This window comes from Etheostoma cragini, chromosome 13 (genome assembly GCF_013103735.1).
Source record: "Etheostoma cragini isolate CJK2018 chromosome 13, CSU_Ecrag_1.0, whole genome shotgun sequence".
Classification (NCBI taxonomy): domain Eukaryota; kingdom Metazoa; phylum Chordata; class Actinopteri; order Perciformes; family Percidae; genus Etheostoma; species Etheostoma cragini.
Window position 1 is genome coordinate 3,983,391 of NC_048419.1, and position 24,123 is coordinate 4,007,513.

Genomic DNA, 24,123 nt, shown 5'->3' on the forward strand with positions numbered 1-24,123 from the left:
ACAAAAACCTTTGTATAAAAAGTATACATCTAGGACCAGGTTTGTGGCACACCTGGTCCATGAGCAAAGTTGACGCGATGGAGATCCATCCTCAGGGCAAAGACGCCGTTTCTATGAAACAAGATTCAGCACACGCATAAGGCCGCGTTGTGGTGCTGTGGTAGGATGCGGCTTTCCTCAGGGGAGCTGGGGCGTCTTCTGGGAGAAACTTTTGTCGGAAGACCGGCCAAGCAGACGGGGAGGACCTCTTAGTTCAGGGGCGACGTGCGGTGTACGGCGAGACCTTTTTTTTTTTTTTTTTTTTTTTAACGGATGAGTTGCACAGTTCATTTGGGTTTTGGAGTCATGCTTTTGGAAAACATTCACGAAACCCTCTGAGGGGGGTGAGGGGGGTGGGGGCAGTGTGGCCCTCACAGAGTCAACATCAGGTAAGAGCTGAGCCGTGGCACAGAAAGCTGCTTCGTACAGCCCAAATGTGGAAGCATTTGCTGCAACAATCCGCTGACATAAAAAAAATGCAAATAAGAGGTTATAATTCCATATCATGTACTATGATATACATGTCTTTATACATTTAATTAATTCAAATTATGTTAGTCAAATGCTCTGAACACACAACTTGCTATTGATCTATCTAAAATGAATAAATGAGACACAGACGAAAGCTGTTACAAATGGACGCAGACTAAAATCATGGCAATAAACAATAGTTTGACAAACAATATTGAGTTAAGATGTGTTCAAATGATTCCAAGATGATTGTAGAGAATCTATACCCTGGAAATCCAGAGTTCTCACAAAAGCACATGTTGAATTTGCTCAGAGAGTTACTCTGGCATCAAGTAATGCTGCTCATTAACTATGCACTTGTAGCCGAGCTGCACCAATCACATCGGTGTATCTGATGTAGGCGGGCCAGAGGCGAGATGAACAGATGACCACAGTTTAATCTAGCAGTTAGCTCCGCTAGCAGGTAAGCGTATGGGGCTCTGGATACGCCGCCCCGTGTGTTGTTGTGATTGGTCGTAGTGTTATCCAATTGCGTGCAGGGAGATTTTCAAATGCACGCTTGGTGCCCCCCCCCTGAGATGGGCTACTTTCATTACACAGTGCCAGACCTTTAATCCTTTTGGATATGGGTCTGGTTTTCCAGGCTAGAGAATCTAGGCAGTGGAAAAAGATCTCTGACTTTCAATTACAAACGCTGAAGCTGTGTAATGAGGGAGGTAGAAACATTCCTAACACTCTCCATCTTGTTGCTATTCACTCTGTATATTTATAGTGGTCTGTTGAAAAATGTTAAGGCTAAATAAGAACAATCAAATGACCATCTTCTTCTCCCAAAGAAAACCCCTCTCCTCTTAAAAGGGTTATGTAAAGTACAGATCTGGGGTCTCGTTTATAAACAAAATGGGCTGAAAATGTGCGTGAGCCACTTCCCACGCAAAGTTTCTGATACATGCGTGTGCATATTTTGGAGACAATGGGAATTAGCGACGCAGATGGTAAGGTAGGGAACTGATGTCCGACTGCTGAAAGTAAATGTGGGAATAATGATTATTCTTATAGTATCGATGCCTCACACGGTGTTTCCTCTCCATATCATCCACGTTATCATGAAGATAAATCCAGCAGTGTTATTTCTGCTTGTACTGAGTGATTATTCTTTCATAAACTCCTACCAACTCAAATCTTAAATCCAAATTCATTCTTAATGTCATTGTTCGCTACGGAGCACAGGAGGATGAGATGACTCCATGGAATACATGATAGCATCAAATACCTTAGCATTAAATAACAGCGGAACATAGTGTAAATAACTAAATATCTATCTTTAATACTGCGCATAAATCATCAAATGTCAAAGTCTGAAAATACAGCCTTAATGTCCTCGTTATCGGTCCGAACTTTAGGAAGAAAAGTGTGTTTGCCTTTTACACTTTCATCTTCAAATTGTATCTCTGGGTGGGGGATATAGTTAATGCTTTTGGAAAAGTGTTAACAAGCACAAGTTGTTGTAAATACTGCCCCCCCCCCAAGCCAAGGGAAGAATCAGAAGGGAAAGATACTTCAGGGACAATGGCGATGACCCGCTAATATGACGATTTCAATTCCCTAAAGCTGTGCTCTTGGATCTATGGACGAACTTGGGTCCAGTAGACAGGGCAACGCTGTTACTGAAAATGTGAATTTTGTTCATCTTTCTCTTAAACAGGTCCTCACAACCAGTGTTTTATACAAATATTATAATCTTCAACTTTATCACTAAGACTTGTTGGGATAAAATACAGCTCAGGTCAAATCTTATCATTTACCTGTAGATCCGGTTTATAATGTCTCTAAGCTGTCCCCTAGTGCCGTACTGCCTGTGTAGCCAGGTTTCCCTACACTGTGCCAGAACAGGTCAAAATTATAATTCGATTTGCAGAAATTCCCGACCGTCTGAGAGTTTTTTTTGCTTTTTCTCCGCAAGTCGTCATGATTTGGTGTCAAGAAACTTATGAGCATTCACATGGTGCTTTGTATTGACTATTTATGGTTAAAAATGGGCGTGTACAGGCGTGATAAGAGGCTGATTCACGTACTGCATGCACTCCTGTGGGTAATCTGTGATTTCTAAAGGGAACATTGCTTACATACTGTATTTGCATGCACATGGTTTTATATATCTGAATTTCTTTGGGCGTATACGCCATTTTGGGCGTCTGTACACTTTTAGTAAGGATCCTAGAGAGTTTTATAAACGAGACCCCTGGTCTTTAAAAACTGTATTTGATCAAAACTGGATGATGGGACAGAATGAGACAAACAGAGACACATGTTTGTTGATCAAATGCGATCATATGATCCTATAAAAAGCAAATCATCAACAATGTCACTGTCTTCTCACTTGGTACATATTAAAATTGAATACAGGAAACTATGAAGGGTGTAATATCCAGTATACTGTAATAAGTGAATTGTTTTTGTCAAAATATTGAGAATATATTTTACTAAGCCTTTTTAATTCCACTGTCTCCCTCTACTGGTTAAAGTGGGAAGAAGGTTTAAGGTGACAGTGATGGTAACCATCTTTAATTAACAATGTCATTTCATTGTATTGGTTATCTGAATCTGTAATGAATGGACTTGGTTAATACTGGGCAACACATTCAAAGAAATAAATGATCTACAGCTCTTTTATAGCAATGCAATATTAATACAGCTGTAGCTTATCAATGCTCGCCAGCAGAGAAGACCAACCAGCTGTAAGAGAGGTTTGTCGTTTTCATATCCAAATAGCTGAATTTTAGCCACCGTGTGACAAGGCGAGCCTGGCTATTCTGCTAATAGATCATATAATTCATTGGCACGTTGATACATTTTTATAACAGTCACCTCACTACCACTCCAGGCACGGCCATCCCTCATGATCTTCTCCATAAATCCCATCTTCTTCAAAAAACATGTCGTCGTCATGCTCCTCCTGTTGGCCCCAATAACAAAGAGTGATTTGTTTGAAAGCAATGGTCCAATGATAGAAACCGCCGGTATGACCTTACATCAAAAACCCCAGCAACTACAAACTTTCATATTTTAACAGGTGAAAGTATAAGTACAAAATGACAAAAAAAATCAACTGGAATATATACAGTGAATAGCAAACAACACACAAATATAATTCAGCGTATTTTGCCAATGTTAGAGTGGTCCTGGGTCACTTTCTCCAGCAGCGACCGACTCCGATTTTGAAAAAAATCTAAATCACTGCATGTTTTATATGGTTCATCCTAATAAATCTTACACATGGAGGATGCAGCGATGCTCTGGCACTCACCTGTGGGACCTGACATGTGTTATAAGTAGTTCCTGGGAATGGAACATGGTCCATTCCTGTAGACATGTCGACGACGATCTCCTCTTGATGCATAGGGATGGGCGGGTCCCCGCGCACCTGTAGGGCCAGGACAATAACTGTTGTGTTGTCTGCACGGAGCATGCGTTCTTTCCAAAACAGTAGGGCTGTGACTCCCAGGCGGCGGGCGCAAGACATTCCCTTTGGTCCCTGGAAGCAAAAAATGAAAATAAATGAATAAAAGAGGCGGCAAGAGAAAGAAGATTACATAGAATCTGGTTAATTCTAAAGCTTCCAGGCTTCGACAAGTGTGAAGATAGATACTTCTGGGTGCCTGGGTAGCTCAGTTGGTGGAGCGGACGCCCATATATAGAGATTTCCTACTCAATGCAAAGGGCCTGGGTTTGACTCCGATCTGCGGACCTTTGCTGCATGTCATTCCCCGCCCCCCCTCCCTCTCTCCTTTCATTTCTTTAGCTGTCAAAAAAAGCCGAAAAACGCCCGAAATATAATCTTAAAAAAAAGCTAAATATATTATAACTACTTTAAAAATAATTAAAAAATTAAAATTAAAATCACATTCCATACTACAGGATTAACTGCGAACCACTTTTCATAAGTAGCTGCTGCGCTGTAACTACAGTACGTACCACCATTTTGTCGTGGCTACAACACATATTGACCACATTGCTGGGTGGCATCATATTCCACAGCCCGTCACTGCCGAGGATGATGTAGCGATGCCGGCTGGGGTCAAGCGTCATCACGGTGGTGTCGGGCTCTGGAGAAACCACAAACTCCCCGCTGTAGAAATCGTAGCTCCACAGATCACCTTTCAACAGATACGGAAATATGAATCACTTTTGGAGCAAAAATTAAACAAAAATGATTCATTACCAAACACCTAGGGTATAACCGACAAGAGTGTTATATTCACCGAGGGACCGGGCCACAGCAAGGAAGGGGATCTGGTCGATGACTGTACTCCTCCTCACAGGGCCGTTGTGGGTCAGCCTGGGTCTCTTCCACACAACACGGTTCACCCCAGATTTCTTCATTACACTACAGTTACAAGAATAACAGAACAAACGTCAACACAACGGCAAGCTTTCAAGCTTGACAGGAAATACAGCGAGGATGAAAGGGACAAGAAAGTGCAAGAAACTATCTGCCCTCAATCATGTGATGTTTTTAGCCCCTGACCTTATAATGAAACTCAATCTTGAAAAACACCTCCACAGGACAAGTCCTCAACCAACTCACCTGCCACCCAGTCGTTCAATCCTTTGTTTTTCTTTAGGAAGTTCAGGTTTATGGTCCTGTGTTATTTCAAGTGCCTGGAGCCTGATATCCGAGTCATTTTCTTGCACACCAACCACTACTGCCGAATCCCCAACATGGGCAACGTACATGTGAACTCCGCGGATCACAATCACGCTGGCTGTGGTGCCTGATGTACTGGGCAGGCCAGTAATAGTCTTTGGCCACTCCGCTGTAGGGGCAAAAGATCGATAGAAAGGAAAATGATTGTTACTCACTGATCATTATGGTGAAGGTGTGTGAGGGAAACACTGTTGGTAGTATCAGTAAGGGCAGTGACACAATGCCAACGTGGTAATACATTGTCCATTTAAAAAAAAAAAAATAGCTATGATTCATCACTTGAAATCCCAACATACAGGCTTTTAAATACTACAGGAGTAGTTTTTTTTTTTTCAAGACATATGGTTAGATTTAAGACAAAAAGTAATACTTAACAAAAGTACCACAGGCAGCAACTAGCAGAGAGGGAATCTCTCTCTTACTGGACTCATGTCTGATTTCCACAATAAACCAATTGAGGCACAAGAGGGTTAAGAATAAGGAATATGATCATTAAGAAGCCTTTCAATCTGGCATTAAGGCGTTAATATTGTCTAGGTCAGGCAGCCTTTCCTCGTCATTAAACCCATCTACCACAAGAAATGATACTAGCATAGGATAACAATACGTGTAAAATAATTTGCCCACTAAGAGGTTTGGATAGCTTTGGATAGCCACCGGTCAGAGAGCGATTTCATAAAGCCTGATGACCACATAATCCAGGCTTACATATGACTTTTTTGGGGGGAGAAATTCAGTTTCATGAAGCATGATTAAATAGGTTTGGCCCATGTTGCCATAGAAATGTATCTTTGTAGGTCTTTAGCTGAGGCTTAACCAGTATTACATTCTACTAACCAGACTGAAATTAAACTTCAACAGTCCTCATTACAGCGGACAGTTCTTCCATACTTGTATCAGGATCAGTGTCCCCGGTGATCTCCAACAAGCTGCCAAAGCTACTTGTTGGCCATTGTGGTCTTTATCCATTTTCACTTTAATATTGGATTAATTAACTATGTTAATATCATAGATGTGCTGCTGTTTGCTTAACTTTTCGCCGTAGTAAAATGATGTGATCTGGACAAGAACTTTTACAATAATTCCCGCTTCTTCTAGGTTCCTTTTAAGACACCTTTCCTGACTCAGTGACGCTTTCTACAAACCCTTTTTGCAGAGAGATGTTTGCAGTATTTCATGTGAGAGGAAAATACAATGTGTTTCTGTCATATTAAGAGAAAGATGAACAAAATTCACATTTTCAATAACAGTGTTGTAAATAGTTAATGTATAATCATATTATACATACTGTACATACCACTGCACTGGGTGAACATAAGTGCAAGGTCATCACCAAAATCAAAAACATATTGGAACCTGATATTAGCCCCACATTTACAGAAATAATAGGATTGTATAATGCACATAATAGGACTGCATAGCTACATTAACCCTCTTGTTATCCTGGGGTCAAATTTGCCCCGTTTTTAAAAGTTTCTACATAACAAATTTGGGATTCTTTCACCCAAATTGTGAGAAAATATCACATGGATGGTTCCATATAACACTTCTTGCAAGCTAAACAAAGGATCAGTCCACTACTTTATTGATTTCTGGGTTTAAAAAAAAAAAAACTTTGACAAAAGACAACAAAATGACATAATTTCATATAAATGAGGTTTCTTGACCAATCAAAAAAAATAGTGTAAAACTAGTGGTAATATATTGGGGTTAGTGATGTAAACTGATGGTAGTGTTACAAAAATGAAGAAAATGTTGAAAGAACGTCAAAAAGTGTCTTAAAATTGCTCATTTACAGTTTTGACACAAGGGTTAAGTATTTTACGACTGCAAGTTAGCAAAAGGTTTATTTTTTCCCCCTTTTAGCCCTTGATCCACTTATATCTATGCAGCTAGTGTTGTGATGAAAACATCCCAGCAGGGTATACCGGTATGTCAACTCTGAAAGTTGTGTTATGGTCAGATGACGGCTCATTGTGTTCCTATGTAACAGGATGGCTCATTTGGCAGAGGAATGGACATTATAACACCAGCTGATGAACGCAACAATTATGAACAATATGGGGGGGAAACATCCAAGCAGGCTAACGTTAACTTTGATGACTTACGTAGCTCTTTCCACATTGCATGGTGACAGGCGATGAACCCTTTCTTTAGAGCAGCACACACTTCACTGTGATCCTTCGACCAAAACCCCCGCTGCCTTTTCAATAACTCCCACAGATTCTCTCGTGCGAAATGTGCTGCTTCTCGACCCCCGTGGCCATCAAAAACGGCGAAAAACGCCACCGACCTCCGAGTGTCGACCGCTTGCCCTGCGACTTTTCCCTCCGACACCGGTGCACTGTTGTTTCCACTGTCCTCATTTGAGAGACTCTCTACCCACATTGCCGAAACTGGGACTGCTTCGGCAGCAACGTTAGGGTCACGTGTCTCCTTTTCAGTCTGTTTTGTAGGTTCACTCTCCGCTTTCCCCTGTCCTCCATGTCCCTGCGAATTTGGATAATCTTCGCCTGGCGACGGCGACTGTGTCGGCTCGTACTCGATCCTTATATCGACAACATCCTCCATGTATTTCCTCCCACCTTGCTCGGAATATGCACTCATACGAAATATTATTCCCTCGTCCATGATTGTTAACGCCAATTGGTAACTATCTAAGCAATATAAGGGCACATGTAGTTGTTAATTTTAGCTTCCAAGCAAAAATTTCGAACCGATTTTGCCGCGATTGTATGGCCGAAGGCTTCCTTCCTTTTTGTTTATCTTCTCTGAGACGTCCCGCTGTACGTAATGACGTCCTGTTTTACCCACCTATCGACTTTTCAACTACGCATGACACGCACGACTATGCTACCTTCACTGGCGCTTCAAGAAGTTGGAATTACATGTAGCGATCACATTACAGTCAACTAACAACTTCAAACTGTTGTGAATATGACCCTTTTCATGACTCATTTGATGATATCATTCTCAATGTTGTCATAGACGACTCCCAGCTGCTGTGCTATCGCAGTATGGTAACTCTAAATAACTTTCTAATATACTCTTAAAAAATGAGGAATTTTGCCCATACCCCCCCCCCCCCCCCCCCTCGTGTTGCAGAACAATAGCCAAAGTAAGTGTTAGAAAAATCTAACTATCTTTAACTACTTTGATTTCATGAGGACGAAGAGAGGCTGAGGGTCCAATTGAGAATTAAGAAAAGGTTTAATGAAACAGTATGATGAAGATGATAAGACAAAGAGAATACCACAGAAAACATGCTAACACTGCAGCTGACAGCAGACTTAATCCATACTTCTCCCTGATGGAGTCGCATGAGACCAGTCCTGAATATCATGTAAGTGAGAAATTCTAACAAAAATACAGTTAATCAACATTCTATTGTCCTACACTATCTAAGACACCAGGGGGTAGGAGACAGAAGGATTCTTCCTGGTGGTGCACTTGGTGTCTTTCTAAGTTTTGAGTTCTTTGAGGCAGAGACAGGGGAAGAGAGAGAGGGAGTAGGGGAGAGACAAAAGGACCGTCTTGACCTCTTCACAGAGACAAAATACATATTATCCCAACCCGGCTGCATCATACATAAACAGAATTCACTTACATTTTTATAACTCAACATAAGCAGACAATATTTAAACACTTGTCACTTTCTGTTGTTGCCATATACATACAGTTGTGACAGGAGTCTGTCCTCCACAAATATTTAATATTTACAGACGCGCGTGCATGCAGCTTTTGAATGTTTGGAAAATTGCCATTAGCTACATTAATCATTAGCTTCAAAACTAGCTAAGCTAACGTAGCTTAAACCTACCGTTCACGCAGACAGTGCAACGGCATGCTTGATAGAAAAGTAACTATTTTCTTTAGCAACGTGCTCTTTAAAAAAATATTTAGGGTAATTTGAAAATATTCAAAAGCCGTTGTCAACATATAGTAGGCCTATTAAAAAGAACTGCATTTTGATTTGCAGCTCGTGGAGACTTGCCTCGAGGGCTTGCTCAAACCTGCTCACATACACGAGTTGGAATGGCCTAAAGCTAAACTTTGGTGAAGTTGGCCGTTAGGACATGTTGACACACAGCACTACAGGTGTAACTGGTTCAATTAATAAATTAATTCCATTTAGCTGATATGTTTTCAGAGTCATTGTTGTGTGTCTAAACGCCGGCTCAATGTCACAGCTTACTGCAGCACCGGAATAGAATGTGGCCATTGTTAGTGTTATTAGCATGGTTATTTAGTCTGGAATGCTAGCCGAATTTAGCCCCAGCCACAACATTCTAGGTCGGGAAGTTCATGTCATATTCTGACTAGAATCAAGCAAATTACCTTAATTCATTACCATTTCCCCCTTTTTCACACAAATTTGACATACATAGTTTAAAAAAGGAATTATCACAAAAGGCATGTTGACACCACATGCATCTATTTTAACACAAGTATAAAATGCAACAAGGGATCTCATATGTTGATGTATTGTCTTCACATGAAAACTACTTTTACATTCATTATCATATGACACACATTGATTCATGACTTGACAAGGTAATCCCACCTGTGGCAGACATATATTTATGTGCAATGCTAATATGTTCCTGTAAGCATGCATGTATGCCTGTGGTCACAATTGTGCAAGTAGTACAAGTGTGTGCAGTGTGTATGGAGATGCGCAGTATGTGTGTAATGCACTACAGCCATGCCTTTTTGGACTTGAGAGATGTGGCTGTTGAGATTGAAGTGAAATATTGCTGTTTTTATTACATAAACGCAGCTGTTGAAGTTCACAGACAATTTCAAATTTTGGGTTTGCATTGTGATGGTCACTACCACATACATGATTGACGTAAATTTACAAGCTAAAATAGATGCATGGTAATAATCAGACGTCTTTCCAAATAAGGACACATACTTTTTACTTAAAGCGTTTCTTAGTGCAGTCTAACAACCTAATATGCTTACTCTCAAGACCTACTCAGCTGTTAGCTTTGATGGTGGTTTTCGTTTCTTCTTTCAAGGAAAATCTTTACATCTCTCTCTTGTGTATGAGAGAGGTAGAGAGGGAGTAAGAGGGGGAGAGAGACGATACATTGGCTTTAGAGGAGAAACAGGAATTTCCCACATTCTACTTTCCCTCAGTGTCTTCATCCCTTCTCCATCCCTTAATACCCAAAGCTCTGTCCTTGACTTTAACCCTGAACATCCCATGTTTAAGTATCCACCCTATTCTTCATTTTTGTTCTTTCTTTCTTTACCTTCTTTTCTTCTTCCTCCCTTTCTTCATTCTCTTTACTGTTTATGTCCATTAATAGTCTAGCCCTCTGAGAGGCCCTGGCTGCACACAGGCCACTATTACAGATGAAGAGGCAAAGTGATTTCCATGTAAATGGTGTCAGAATGTCATTTTCAAGTGAAGCCGCTGAGAAAATGAATTCCTGAAGACGAGAGAGATTACCAAGGGGCAATGACACCTGGATTGCATTCTCACAGATTCCCCATGCAGCTCTTGAATAATGGTCCATCCACAAAAATAGCTTTGTTTGGCTCTCTGCCTTCTGAAGTGTCAGTCAGCCCAACCAAAGAGGAGAAACGGAATGGCACTCAAATATTACCATATGAATGTATGGTAATTTAACCATTTTTTGATATGAGCAAATCACAGTTAAACTGTGTGTGTGTGTGTGTGTGTGTGTGTGTGTGTCTTCTCGAAGGCATTTATATCTCTAATCAGCATACACGCTGGTCAAAGTATAATGATTAATTGGTGATTTAACAAGGTAAATATATCATATTTGGACCTCAGTTGACCTCCGGGCTGGCCATTAGTCTATCTGACAGGTTCATCATCAAGCTACAAATGTTAAGACCAAGACCACGGAGCAGGGAAAAGAGAGAATAGAACCAAGGGCCAACAGGTTTCAACCCAAATCTCACTTTGGTCTTTTTCTTTTGTAATAGAGAGAAGACACAGGAGAATGCCCATTTCCAACACTTTTAAAGAGGCTGGTGCCGACTCATCATCTCACTGCATGTAAGAATTAAAACAGAATTGAGATTCTATAGGTTGATTACTCAACCAACTAAAACATGTTAACACATAAACGAGATGGAAACCATCAATACGATTAACAAATTCACCCTGAAAGTTGTATCTCTTATCTGTATAAATATGTAAGTAATTTGTTAATGTGAATCTGCGTTTATCAAGCCTTTTATCAATCATGCTATTTATGTTCTTAATAGGTCATGGATGGGGGAAAAAATATAATAAGGGTTGTTTTTGCAGATGAATGAGTGCAAAAAAGGTATCTTACAACTAAGTGAAGTGAACATCTGTAAAATGCTCTGACTTTACAGATGCTGTAGGATTGAAATAGCAATTATCTGACATTGTGATTGTCCAATGTTTTCTCTGCAAACTCACTAGCACCAGCAATGAGCTTTTCCTTCATTTATTAGCTTTAATTTAACAAATTAGATGGGGAAATGGAAAAAACTGTCACTTAATAACATTTCTACTTCCAGAGTTTGATGGTACTTTAATGCCATCATTCATGGGGACATAGTGTAGTAATCATGACAATTACATGATGATGATGATGATTATGAGGTTAAGAAAGTACATGGCAAAGGTGACAAAGAGCATGGATAAATATAAGACACTTAGATAATGTTGCTTCATCAACCTATGTTTTATTGTTTAAATACTGAAAGGGATAAAGGGACGTCCATACAAATTGAGGTAATTTGCTTCACAACAAAAACAATCAAGAGATATCCTTCATCCTCCAGTGACAAAACATATATGGTTTTTATGATTGGTTGTCACACACTGTCCGTCTTTGTGTAGCCTATTTCACCTCAGGTTCAAACTGCAAGTGACTTGATCTGCTGAGCAACATTTTTCAACCAGAGAAGACCACGTTTCCTCTTGAGATGATTATCTTTCCAATGTAACACTCACCAGTCTGCTCATGTCAGCCTGATAGATGACCATGATATTGACTTGAGGTTAATTCAAAACCGCACTGCTGAGTTAGATGAGGATCTGGATAAGAGCGCTCTTGATAAGAGTGCAGTTGAAAAGAATTGTTGTGTGTTACACGCCCTGATGCCCCTCCATTGCAACATCAGACTCTATACATTTCCCCATCTTTACTTATACAGAAGAATTACAGGTAAGAAAAGCCTACCTAAAAGCCAAAATGTGACGGCTTAAAGGTGCTCTAAGCGGTGTCACGCGTTTTTTAGGCTACATTTATTGTCGCATACAGCAAACATCTCAAACATTTGCTAGCTGCCTCTCCCTAGAACACACAGTAAAAAAACGTGTCTCTGTAGACAGCCCAGGGTCCACAAACAGCAAAAAAACTAACTGTGCCAACCTGCACCACCAAATCCAAACAGAACAAACTGTCTTCCAGAGTTACAGCCAATCACCAACAAGACGGAATTGGGGGTGGGGGGTTGAGGGGTTAGCGTGGCGGGGCAAGCTAGCCTCATTATGTTTGAAAAGACATTTTAATGTCAACAAGAAGTGCCGTCACCCAACATCCCTTAGAGCACCTTTAACCTCACTGATACAGTGTGTGTTTTCAGGTCTACGGCATACTGTGCAGGTCTGAGGGTTGCTTTGAGTCCCCTGATTTACTGTCAGTTAGAAATGAACATTGGGCCCTGGAAGGGAATATGCCTGAACGAAAACTAATCGTCCATAAATACAAAAGGAATTTCAATCAGGAGAGACTTGTTTGCAGATATGCAAATGAGGTTTATTGTAAAAGTCAATAAAATGTACAAAGTCTTTGGCGATTAGACTCCATCGCTATACAAATATTTTCTATGTAAATATAGAGCTAGAGAACCATCAGACCCCCCAATGGAATCTAGACACTGGTGGGGGCGACAAAGGAGCCCGAAGACCAGATCAAAGGAGGTCCAGACCGGTCAGCTGGAGTAGAGGACTGGAGGTAGAGGTGGAGGGTTGCACTCTTTGCCTGCAACGACAGCAAAGCCGGGTTTTGACTCTGTGATTGGCCCTTGACATTTGTGTACGATTCTGATTGGTTAAGCAGGAAAGTGAACGCCTCCATCACCTGATTCTGTTTAGGAAGAGAGCATTGAATTGATTTAGCTATGACTTCCTGAAAGAATTTATGCTGAGCTATTTTTCAATCAGGAGAGACTAGTTGCAGACATGTACATTTCTACGCGGCAAAAGTATATTTATTAGATACAGATATTAGATTAGATACAGATATTAGAAACAACTGAAGTGATTAGCAGTGCTCCGATTAAAAGTTAGGTCTTCCTGAAAGAACTTACGCTGAGCTACATTAGTAGACAGGCTTTTGAATTCTTTTCATAACAACATCAATGAATGCAACACAGCTAAAGCACCTGCGTATTTGGCTAATGTGTGCAATCCCCTGAAACCCTCACACTGCTGCATAGTAGACAGAATTGAATAGATAGCTGCCGAACAGTGTTGCGGATCAATTCTCCTTTTGTTGCACGCATCATTACACAGAAGAAGATGCATTCATCCGTCATTGAGGACATTGTTTCCAATACAATAAAATAAAAAAATCTATATTTGTAAACAACTATTCATTGGACATTGGCACAGGTAATCTGGTCATGAATTATACACAGAGGGGTGGAAAGTGGGAGACTTCACACAATGGCAGAATTCCGGTAGACTAAAATAATCTAAAATTGTGTTTGCTATCTCCATAGCGGTGTTGGGTATTTTCCTGCTTTGGTGCCTATGCACGCTAAAACTACAGCTCCCCCACTGTAAATACCTGATTAGGAATAAGCAGGTAGCAAAAATAAATGGGCAACTACAAATTTCAATTTCACTCAGTGACAGAGACAGAGGCTGGCTTTGCTGCAGGTGAACACACACCCTGTGGGATGCTTTTCTGCAGATTGTGAGCCACAATGCAGGGATTTGTCCCTGTACTGCAACAACCCACATTGTGGTTCTCTACTTATTGCTGCAGTTATCTTTAACTGTGATGCTACATTTGGAAAACCATTAAAATATTCAGTCCGTGTACATTATATGCACTGGACTACAAATTGTGACAAACCATAACAGCTCACTTTGTAATGCAAGACAGACTACAAGACAGACTTCCTCATTCCTTACTCCTCTAGAAATGTTCCAAATACATTATGAATTTTCTCAGAATTCACAGAACGCTGGTTTACCAGTACAGCATTCAGAATGGTCTTCAACTTTCCACATGTTAGTTATGTAGTCAATGATGTCCCCAATGACAGAAAAGTGACGTAAAAAATGACAATATTCTTGTTTTTTAGTAGTCTGAGAAAATAAATTCTTAATGCTAATCTTATTGTTGAAATTCACAATTTCCTAACGTTCTTGAGTGTGTCAAGCTTAATCTGTGAGAGTAAATGATCTGAGTGCAGCCTTAGGACCCTGAGGATATTGGACCTAGGTTGCTGCAGAGGTAGCATTGTGATTTGTATGCACCCCATCTGATAGCGTCTCCTGGATCACAGATGGATTATTTAGGCTTTTCCTTTGGCGTAGGCTCAGTCGTTTGATTTTTTCTCCTCCTTTTACAGGTCCGCATTGTATCTTCTTTTTTCTTTCACTCTCTGCTGTTCACTTGGATGTCTCAAAAGCACAAGCTGGCAGCGATTTGGCTTTACAAGAGAAAAATGGAACAATAACGCTGGAGGAATAACCTGGAGGGGTGAGTTGTAAAGTTGTACTCTTTCATTTAGGCTCGGCAAGTAGCTTTAGTAATGTCACTATTGTGAGTTTGCATGTTTTTGTCATAAGTGGCTTCAGAGGGAATTGAATTATTTCCCTGCCCATTGATTCATACAGGAGCAGATGCTGTCAGTGTCCACGTGCTGTGGTGCTGAAAGTTATTTGTGGCTAATACAAATTTGTAGTGAATGTTATTTGTATTCAGATGATTACATGCTGCCAAACGATCATTAAATGCCCAGTATACCTCCAATGTTTTAGCATTTCTCCTTCCATATATTTACTTTAACTGAAGAAAATTTTGAAGTAAAGTCTCATGTATAAAATTATTATATAATTTGTTTAACTGTACTTTAAAGAATAAAAGCCCAGTCATCCATGTTGCTGATTATTAAGAATGTAGTGGGATGGGATAGGTTGGCATGTATATATTAAATTTAATATACAAAGAATGGATTACACATTTACTTTGAAAATAGGTAAAATGCTTCACAATTTGCAATGTCTTCAGCTTTCTCTATGTTCGCTGTTTTTATTATATTATCTTCTCTTGCTTCTGGTTCTAAAAATCCTTTAGTGGTTATGAAAACCCTAAAGGGATTAAGCTACGGCTGTGTACAAGTAACTCTTGCTAAAATTACATTCAAGCAAATCCAAACTCATATCTTGAAGGATCACTTAATCTGGGGGGTTTGGTTTATTTGGCTGTACTATCAACTCAAACAAATGGTGCCCATAACTGGCTTTCCAAGCCAAGAAAGGGAAGGTATGAAGTTTTTAATGGAACAGTGTGGAGGTATGAATAGCATTAAAGTTGAGTGTTGTCAGTGCATTCCCTATTAAACCCCTAATCTGTGAATGCCTTCAGGTGGGCCTGCGGGGGTTTATCGAGGAGAGATGAAACAATGGTTAGCTGCAGCAGGCACCATGCTGATCTCATTTGGGAGGTCATCAGCAAAATTTCCTCCTTTCCTCTTTACACCTAAATTCTTTATCAAATGTTTATACCACACCAAACATACAGTTTATTTTCTTCATTATTTTTTTGTTATTTATGTTTAGGGGTCTAAGGTCTTTAACGCTGACATCAGAGTCATTTATCTTCTGGGGCCAAAGGTCACTGTCCCTCGTGGCGAGGCCATGGAATCATCTGTTACTAAGACTAGTTTTTCTCCTCCACAATGCCGACTCAGCCGACTATGACTTGTTACTATGAGCCATGACAGGGCCCCAGACGTTGCCTCTCATACTTTTAATATCCTTTGTTTTGCTCTGATAGCTCCAGTAATGCATTGTAGTGGCAGAGATGAAAGCCTGTATTTGTCTCCCTATCCATTTCCCCAAAGACACAATCGTATGTCAGCGATAACTGCCAGGTGTTGTTAAGAACTCTTCAGTCTTACATGACGAGACAGTGAGCCTTGTGAAATGACAAAGTGTGTAATGCATGGCCTTACTTGATTGACAATAATATATGCAGGTGGTGTGTGTGTTGTGTGTACATCATCATCGGAAGCGCACTCAAAAGCACAAACCTCTATTCCACATATACCTCCCTCTGTGGGCTTGATTTAGACTCCAGTTACCGTGCAAAAGAAAAAAATCAATGAACCATGCTTCCTGGTTGTGCCCCCCACTTTCACTTTGCACCCTGGCGGTGTTGTAGTACAGAGCTGTTGATCACATCCGATGTGTGTACATATTTAAACAAGTTTGACCTTATATCAAAATAACCAATGCAATATTACATTTACAATAGGTGTGTTAGTCCTATATTCCTGCAAATGCTACAGGTGCAGTGACATATGTCTTATTTTCCTTATGATCTGCATCCAATGTAAATATGTCTCTTGAATGTAAGTATTTCCCCTGCACCTTTTGACACGGCAACCCTGGTATAACATAATGCATGGCCTGTATCTGCCTCTATGAGTACAGGGGATTGCATTTAGGAGGGAGAAAACATGGGAAGGGGGATGCTGAAAGCTGATTCTGTTCACGCTCCAGTGCTTTCTGCAGTATGCAGTCTGTCAGCTGTGGTATAGGGGGAGCTCCTGTTCTGTCTTATTGACAATATGTTAGATGGTAAGCTGTGATTATTCCCCAATAGGCAGAAGAAGGAAGGGGAAATGAGCAGTCCAGTCTCCTTCGATCTGCAGACTCTCCCTAATAGCTCACAGCAGATGACAGATATTTAGCCATTTCTTTGAGTACGGGCATTTGCATGTGTTGAGTGTTTGTTCAGTTATGAGTACAGCATCAGGTGTATTTGACACAGTATGTTATACTTACAGGGCGTGTGCTTATTTCCATTATACTAATACTAATAAGACCAACACAAAGTTATTTAGAAATGCTCAATTCACTGAACATTTACTGTGTTGACTGCTTATCTTTACATAAGATGCACCACTGACTTGGGTTTTGTTGTTTTCACTCGATCCATTCTTGTTTCTTTTCTTTTTATATTAGCTTTACACATCCTGGTGTGAAAGTAACATTTTTCCACTGCAGTTATCAAGATATTATACATTCCATTCGGGGCTTTTTTCTGGTTCCCTCATATCTTTTTCTTCCCACTGGCATATTTTTAAATTACATCTTGGATGTATTGTGTTTTTTTCCCCCGCCTACACCCACTTCCTGCCATCCTCCTTTCTGTAGCCTATTCACCAGTAGATTTGTTAGATAAAACTAAACAATGCAATTTTATTATTACCACCCACGTTTAATATTCAGCACTCTACAAAATGCCGTCTTCCTTCTAATTATGTTAGCGATACATCCTTGTGTATGATGATGTACAGCAGATTTTAATATGAATATTATTCATATTGTATATTATATTACAATGTTATTGTTTCTGGCTGTCACAGCTTTTGAAACCTCAGCATCTTTACTATATTGGCCAAACATTGTAGAATCTCAGTAGAGGTTATTTTACTCAATCAAGTTTTTATTGCTATGTCATGCATACAAATGAGCTTAGCCCGCATAATAGATTATAATGGAATATATTTTGAAGATATCACAATGAAAAAGCTATTCCAATCTTTTATCATCTGTTCAACACAATATTTTCGTATCTCCATTTAGCCATTTCATGAAAGATTGATAACCAAAATCTGACCCAAAAAATTAGAAATGAACAATAACTCAAACTTGTTCTGCTTCATATACAGAAAAGGTAGTTCTCCTAAACTGACAACATGTCACTAGTTGGTATACCTCAATCACAAGTTTTTGGCATATTCCCAATGTTGGCTGTTGGTGTGCATTTCACAGAACAATTAAAGTGGTGCATGGAGTTGGTGGGCACAGGATGCCAAGGCATCCCAGAGAAGCTGGCTGTCCATCAGACCGCTAGGATGAGTTACAGAGTGGTTTACCACAGATGGCTGATCAGTACAACTGATTTCCCATTTCTCCCGCCTGGCGCTGTCAACGTGTTTCATTACGATTCCCACTTGAGAGAAAGAGTGTGTTCTATGTTGTGTGTGTGTGTAAGGGTGTGCATTTGTTTGTGGGGGGGGTTATGGTTTGGAATGTGAAGCAGGTAAATGTGAGCATGTTTGTATGCTGTTTGACTGGGATTATGTATGAGCACATGCCATTTTGTGGAGCACAAAGCGTACACACGGCTCTGCAGAAAGCACACATAGAGCATGTATAAGAAGTACTGCAGAAGCTCACTCGTGTGTTGGAATATAATAGGAAAGCAACAGTGAAGCCTAGTAATCTGCATTCCCTCGGTGTGTGTGGATGGATCAGACGGAAACAGACTTGCTGCATGCTGGGTGGCTTTCAGAGCAAAGTCCATCTGTCTTCCTTTCTTCTTTCTAGTGGAATTCCACACAGGAACACGGTTGTATATAGTCTGTGTGATCTCACTTTGTGAGAGGAATTGTCTTAACTGATTCGACCATACTAGGACTTTATTAGGCTAATGAAAGTGTACTAAAAGTTAAGTGTTATTTCACTTTGTTATTGCAACACTCACAGAATGACACGCAGATTGGTTACTTGTATTGTAAAACAGAAAACCTTTTCCAAAAAGGGCTTAATTGGTCTTAAATTTCTGGTCAAATTAATAGAAGCATGACGGCAAAATGAAAGCAAAGGACGATGCTGTCCGACTAACGTTGGAGCAGGATGTATACTGATCTTTTCATCCATTCAGCTCAGCTCACATTTCAACCAAAGTGTATGTGATGTCCTAATAAATGATACAGCTGCACCTGTCTCTTGGTTCCAGGTTCATTAAGGCCTTCTGAAAGGCCGGCCAGGCCCATTGGGGATCATGCTGGCTGTACAATCACCCATCACATTCCTTCTCATCAGCCTGCTCGGTGTAAACCAGCTGCAGCCGGCCCACGCATCAGGTGAGAATCTCCACAATGACCAGCCACACATGCCATACCCATAGTACTGCCAAGAGTATTTATTCTTTCTCTTTTTTGACTGACTTAATGTGTTTTGTATTCATTTATTGTTTAGTAGTAATACATATTAATTGTTATAAGATTAGACAGTAGCTAGATGACTGAGCCTTAATCTGTCATTAAAAAATGTGTTGCAAACCTATTATAAAACAATTAAATTAATTGAAAGACCTACAAGAGTAGTTTGCACAGAACAGACTATTAAAAAAGGCTGTCAGGGTTTAGGGACTTTCATAAATACAAAGATGAAAGGACCTAAACTGTTTTTTCCCATGCTGTGGAAAAGGATATTTTTTAAAGGGAATACCATCTCCCTTATGGCTGCCATTCTGAACACCTGACTAAAATAAATAGTCTAGAGACTTACTATGCAAGGTGCCACTCATATGTCAGTTTTGGTTCTGTTTGGATGGGAAAAAATTGATCCTTGGTGCAGTTATGCTGTCCTCTTGTGGTTGAAAGAGAGACAGAACTCAGGATATGTATTTATTTATTTTTGTGTGAAAAGTCCATAAAACAGGGCATCCTAAGCATGCTTTCTGCCTTTAGTTGTCTTTCCCCTAATAGCTTTATTTGTTTTGGATCAAACTGATTTCAATGCAATGATGTGTGTGATGATGAGACACACAGGGTAAATAAAGGTCTTGTGAAATCTCCATGGATGATCTTTTGAGAAGATTAATGTCTCATTTAATATATATGTACAGTATATGGCTTTTCCATTTAAACCTGCACTCCAACATAAAAAAAAAAGAAAAAGTTTGAAACCCTGCCTTTGTTGCTGCCTATGCTGTGACGAAGTGGCGGCACCCTCTAGTGGTATATGTTTAGATAATATTCATGACTATAAGCCACAGCCAAGTACCCAGCCAGTGTTTAAAGCATGGATAAATCAGGGGAAACTTAACGGTCGGTGCATATAAGCATTTGACTTGCGAATATTGTGCTTAATTTACATCTTTCAGCTTGTGTTCATCAGAGATATGACAATTTTACTTCGAAACTGTACAAATGTATTAGTTGCTCTGCTAAATTTCCACGAGATGTCTGTTATTTCAGTCGCATTAGATTTAGTTTCTGCCTACGCAGAAGAGATCATATTCTTCTTGGCACTAAGATGTTAATATGTTGAGACACTTCACCTCTCTGTGACTGCATGATTAAATGTTATCACACCTCACGGTGCTGGCGCTCCTAGGCTGTGCTTCCAGAGCAACAACATGTTCACATCAAGCGGCACGGGAAACATCATGTATTTAAAAAAAAATGTGAATCCTGGTCCTGAATCAATTTGAACAAGGTGGTTTGTTTTTACAATGTTGAAAAAAGTTCATAACTGCTTGGCTGACACAAAGGGTAATCACACACCGGAGAGTAATATAATGCATTCAGGCAACTTCCTTAATCAGTCGTTGTGACGGTTGTCATTTTACAACAGTTTTCAGCATCAGAATGGAAGGCTGCACTTCATAAATATGAAATGAACTACAAATAGCTGCTTGCAGGTAATGGGTGCATTGTTTACTTTTGGTTTTATTTTCAGTTTGATTACTCTATTGCACCACTCTGTTGATACGGAATACATTTACTAAAGACGAATGAAGAAATAAATAAAAGAACAATCCTGGAAAATGATCTTCTTTATTATAGTACAGTAAGGTTACCATACAAGCAGGCCTGCCATAGACCAAACTGTCTATTTTCTTCGGCATGGCCGCCCTTTTAGAAGTTCCACAACAATACTCGTTGAGATTTATGACTTAGATTCATGTTCATTAGGGGTTCACGATTCAGAAAATGCCACGATTTGATTCAGTATCGATTTTTAGGTTCAAGATTCAATACAAAGTTGATTTTCGATTCAAAAACAATTCTCAATTAATAAAAGGATCCACAGTATGTAAATATAGTTACTTTTCCCATATGATAGTATACACAGCATTACAAAAAGAAAAAAAAGTATTGATTTTTGGAATTCCATGAACTGATTTAGAATCTGTAAGGGCTTGAATCGCGATACAAATGAAATTTTTTTGCACACCCCTACTGTTCCTGGTTAAACGTCAGCCACTTAGGGATAAAGATGTTGCATGTCGCACAGGGTTAAGTTAAGCAATTTTGTCAATTTTCTGTTTAATTGGATTTCCCCCTTGTCATGTCCCCATGCTAACAGATACGGATGAACACAGAGGGAACCGTGAGGTCATCACCCAAACACCTGCATCTGAGCCAGCGTCTGAACAAGACAACAGCCTTGGATACAAAGGTACAGTCCAAGTGCTAAATGGGATTTGTGCACTCATTTGACACAATAATCCTGCTTCCCTTTAACCAACCAATGGAGAGCGTTGATGTGTTGAGGAAGTCTAGATCTTACGGCCCAGCTTTCTAATACGGGTGGGAAGCTCCCGAGACCTCATCATATGATATCATCACAGTATCTAGGTCACGATACAATATGATTGCAATATTCTGCGATATATTGCAATTTTATTATTTTATTATTTATGCCCAATTTCAAATGATGTCCCCAAAAGGAACCTTTGTCAACATTCTGTTGTTCATCTCACTTTAATTTCAATGCTGCAAAATGGGATTGTCAAGCAGACAAAATGACTAACACATATAGTATAATAACATATTGATAGTTGGCTTCTGTGTATTGATACAGTATTGCCAGAAAATATTGCAATACAATGCTGTAAAGATATTTTCCCCACCTTTACTTTCTACACAACAAATCCCATTATTTTTCAGTGTCTTGTCGTACACCATGCCGTTGCATCCTAATTAGTGTCAATTCAGCAGAAGGTGTTATCAATCCAGAGTGTGTTATACTTTTGATTGTCACTTACAGCAGTTGCAACATGTTCTTCTACTTTTGTCAGTTAATCAAAATAACATCTGTGTTATCCCATGTTTTTTCTACTTCTAAGCGGCCTGCTTTATTCATGGACTTATCTTGATGAACATTTTTAAAGAAATGTCTGAAATAAGCCAGACAAAGCCAGCAGTCAGTAAAGTGGTGCTCCAGGTTGTGCTGATTCTGTATTTGTCCTTTGAAAGATACAATATTGAACCTAATTCCCAGGAAGAGGACTATGTTTCCTTTTGCTGACAAAGACTCTAATACCACTTAATGCCATTTCAGCAGCTGCAGACTTCAAGTGCTGTGTCCAAAGCCAACCCAGTTCAATCCCCTCTCCCTTTGCTTTGACATTTTATGGTGAGGGCTCTGACTGGGATGTTCTGAGATAGAACAAAGCCAAACGTTTAGCAGTTCTCCCCCTATAGTCTGTATGATTTTAGGAGATGAGAAAATAAGACTTTCTGCATGTCTTCTGATGTCTGGAGCAAAATTAAGTTAAGAAGAAGAAAATTAGATGCTAAAATAATGATAATATTGGCCTTTTATCTTTAATGGGCAGCAAAAACAATGTTTTTTTTTCTTTTTCTTTTGTGGAATCTCAATTGGAGCTCTTACTGGCTTCCATCTGATGGGGTTTATGTGGAGCTAATGGCTGTAAGAGGGATTTCTCCCTCAAGATAAGAAGCCCTTTTTTTCATACCTAAAATCTGTGTTGCCCAGCCGGGAAAAAAAAGAAGACAGTGAGATTGTGAGAAGTTGAAAGGATGTCCTAGTCTTAACGACTGATGAGACCATCCGGGTAGCTGCCTGTTTGCCAATTTGGAGGGCGATAGAGAAGAGCAGAGGCATGGCTATTGCATCAGCTTTTCTTACTATGGGAGCTTCAACGTGAAGGCTGTCGCATATTTTGCCTCAACACTTTGTATAATCCTGAGCAACTATAGTGATGTGCAGTGAGAGGCTGACAAATATGCAACGATATAAACGAGTGGAGGGAAATGAAAAAGCCAAAGAGCTGTCACAGTTAATAGGAAATAGGGGGGAGTGGAGAAACAGCATTGAACATAAAAGCAAGAACAGGGACAATAATGTAGTGACAGTCAAAGCTAATGGCAGCAGTGTGTTACTTACACAAATATCCATACATACGTCTAAACAGCTCGTACAATTGACTCTGCCTTACACCCCTGATATCAGGTACGTTCCGTATTTTTTCATGGACAAAACAGCCAATACTGACTGCTGTAATAAAGGACTAGCCGAGGCCAAGTTTGTTGGTCTGTGGAGGTTCCAAATTATTTATTCCTTCATAAATATTTTTGGGATTTGGCTTTGTGCTTTTTGGCGATATTTTCTCCCCTGGCTCATAACCAACTGGAGAGCTACATTGGAGTGAAATAAATCAATAAAAATAGGTTTCAGTACTTGGCACTGTCTCCTCAAAATCCTAGCCCTTTTCTGTGCTGTGTTGCCATGAAGACGTGCATGTCTTTGTGTCCATTTTTCACCATCTGTTCCTAGAAATATTGGAGAGGCTTTGAATTGTGACCAATTGTGAAATGCACGATAGAACCCAGAACTCACAAACCCTGCAATTAGCCGTGTGCACTGATCCAGTTGTTGTGTTGAAGCCACCCACACATACAGCAAGAGCCCCACCGTTGAACCTCTATCCTCTTGTTATTTGTGCTTTAGACCTACTGTGATGACAGCCGGTTTACACCTGTCCATGTTTATAATTAAACTAATTACACAGCAATTACATGACCAAGACAATATTGTCCTCTACAGTATGCTACTATGGCACTAATGCAGTAATTCAGTCTCAGCCCTCTGA

At 39.9% G+C, this 24,123-nt stretch overlaps 2 protein-coding genes and 1 long non-coding RNA gene across 3 annotated transcripts in view; 1 reads left to right on the plus strand and 2 right to left on the minus strand.

Annotated features, from left to right (window-relative positions):
- Positions 1-6: 6 nt before the first annotated feature.
- LOC117955288 lies at positions 7-19,128 on the minus strand. Its single transcript, XR_004659005.1, has 3 exons — positions 19,117-19,128; positions 10,480-10,487; positions 7-186 (listed from the first exon to the last, which is right to left on the minus strand). It is a non-coding gene; the product is annotated as an uncharacterized LOC117955288 (long non-coding RNA).
- Positions 192-8,015, minus strand: LOC117955272 (protein phosphatase 1D-like). The gene is made up of 7 exons (XM_034889657.1): positions 7,327-8,015; positions 5,099-5,327; positions 4,773-4,897; positions 4,486-4,667; positions 3,818-4,045; positions 3,379-3,466; positions 192-501 (listed from the first exon to the last, which is right to left on the minus strand). The coding sequence occupies exons 1-6, from the start codon at positions 7,847-7,849 to the stop codon at positions 3,383-3,385; spliced, it is 1,371 nt and encodes a 456-aa protein (XP_034745548.1). The 5' UTR covers positions 7,850-8,015; the 3' UTR covers positions 192-501; positions 3,379-3,382.
- LOC117955258 (roundabout homolog 1-like) overlaps positions 14,790-24,123 on the plus strand; it is an 85,181-nt gene continuing 75,847 nt past the window's right edge. Inside the window, exons 1-3 of the mRNA XM_034889618.1 lie at positions 14,790-14,955; positions 19,231-19,357; positions 21,591-21,683. Of these exons, the coding sequence (XP_034745509.1) occupies positions 19,276-19,357; positions 21,591-21,683 (175 nt within the window). The 5' untranslated portion in view covers positions 14,790-14,955; positions 19,231-19,275. The remainder of the gene's footprint in view (positions 14,956-19,230; positions 19,358-21,590; positions 21,684-24,123) is intronic.

Coding starts and splice junctions, on each gene's coding strand:
- LOC117955272 (XM_034889657.1), bottom strand. CDS start 7,849: ATGGACGAGGGAATAATATTTCGTATGAGTGCATATTCCGAGCAAGGT. Junction 4,046..4,485: donor GTAGCCACGACAAAATGGTG/GTACGTACTGTA, acceptor TTTTGCTTCCAG/GGACCAAAGGGAATGTCTTG. Junction 3,467..3,817: donor ACACATGTCAGGTCCCACAG/GTGAGTGCCAGA, acceptor TGGGGCCAACAG/GAGGAGCATGACGACGACAT.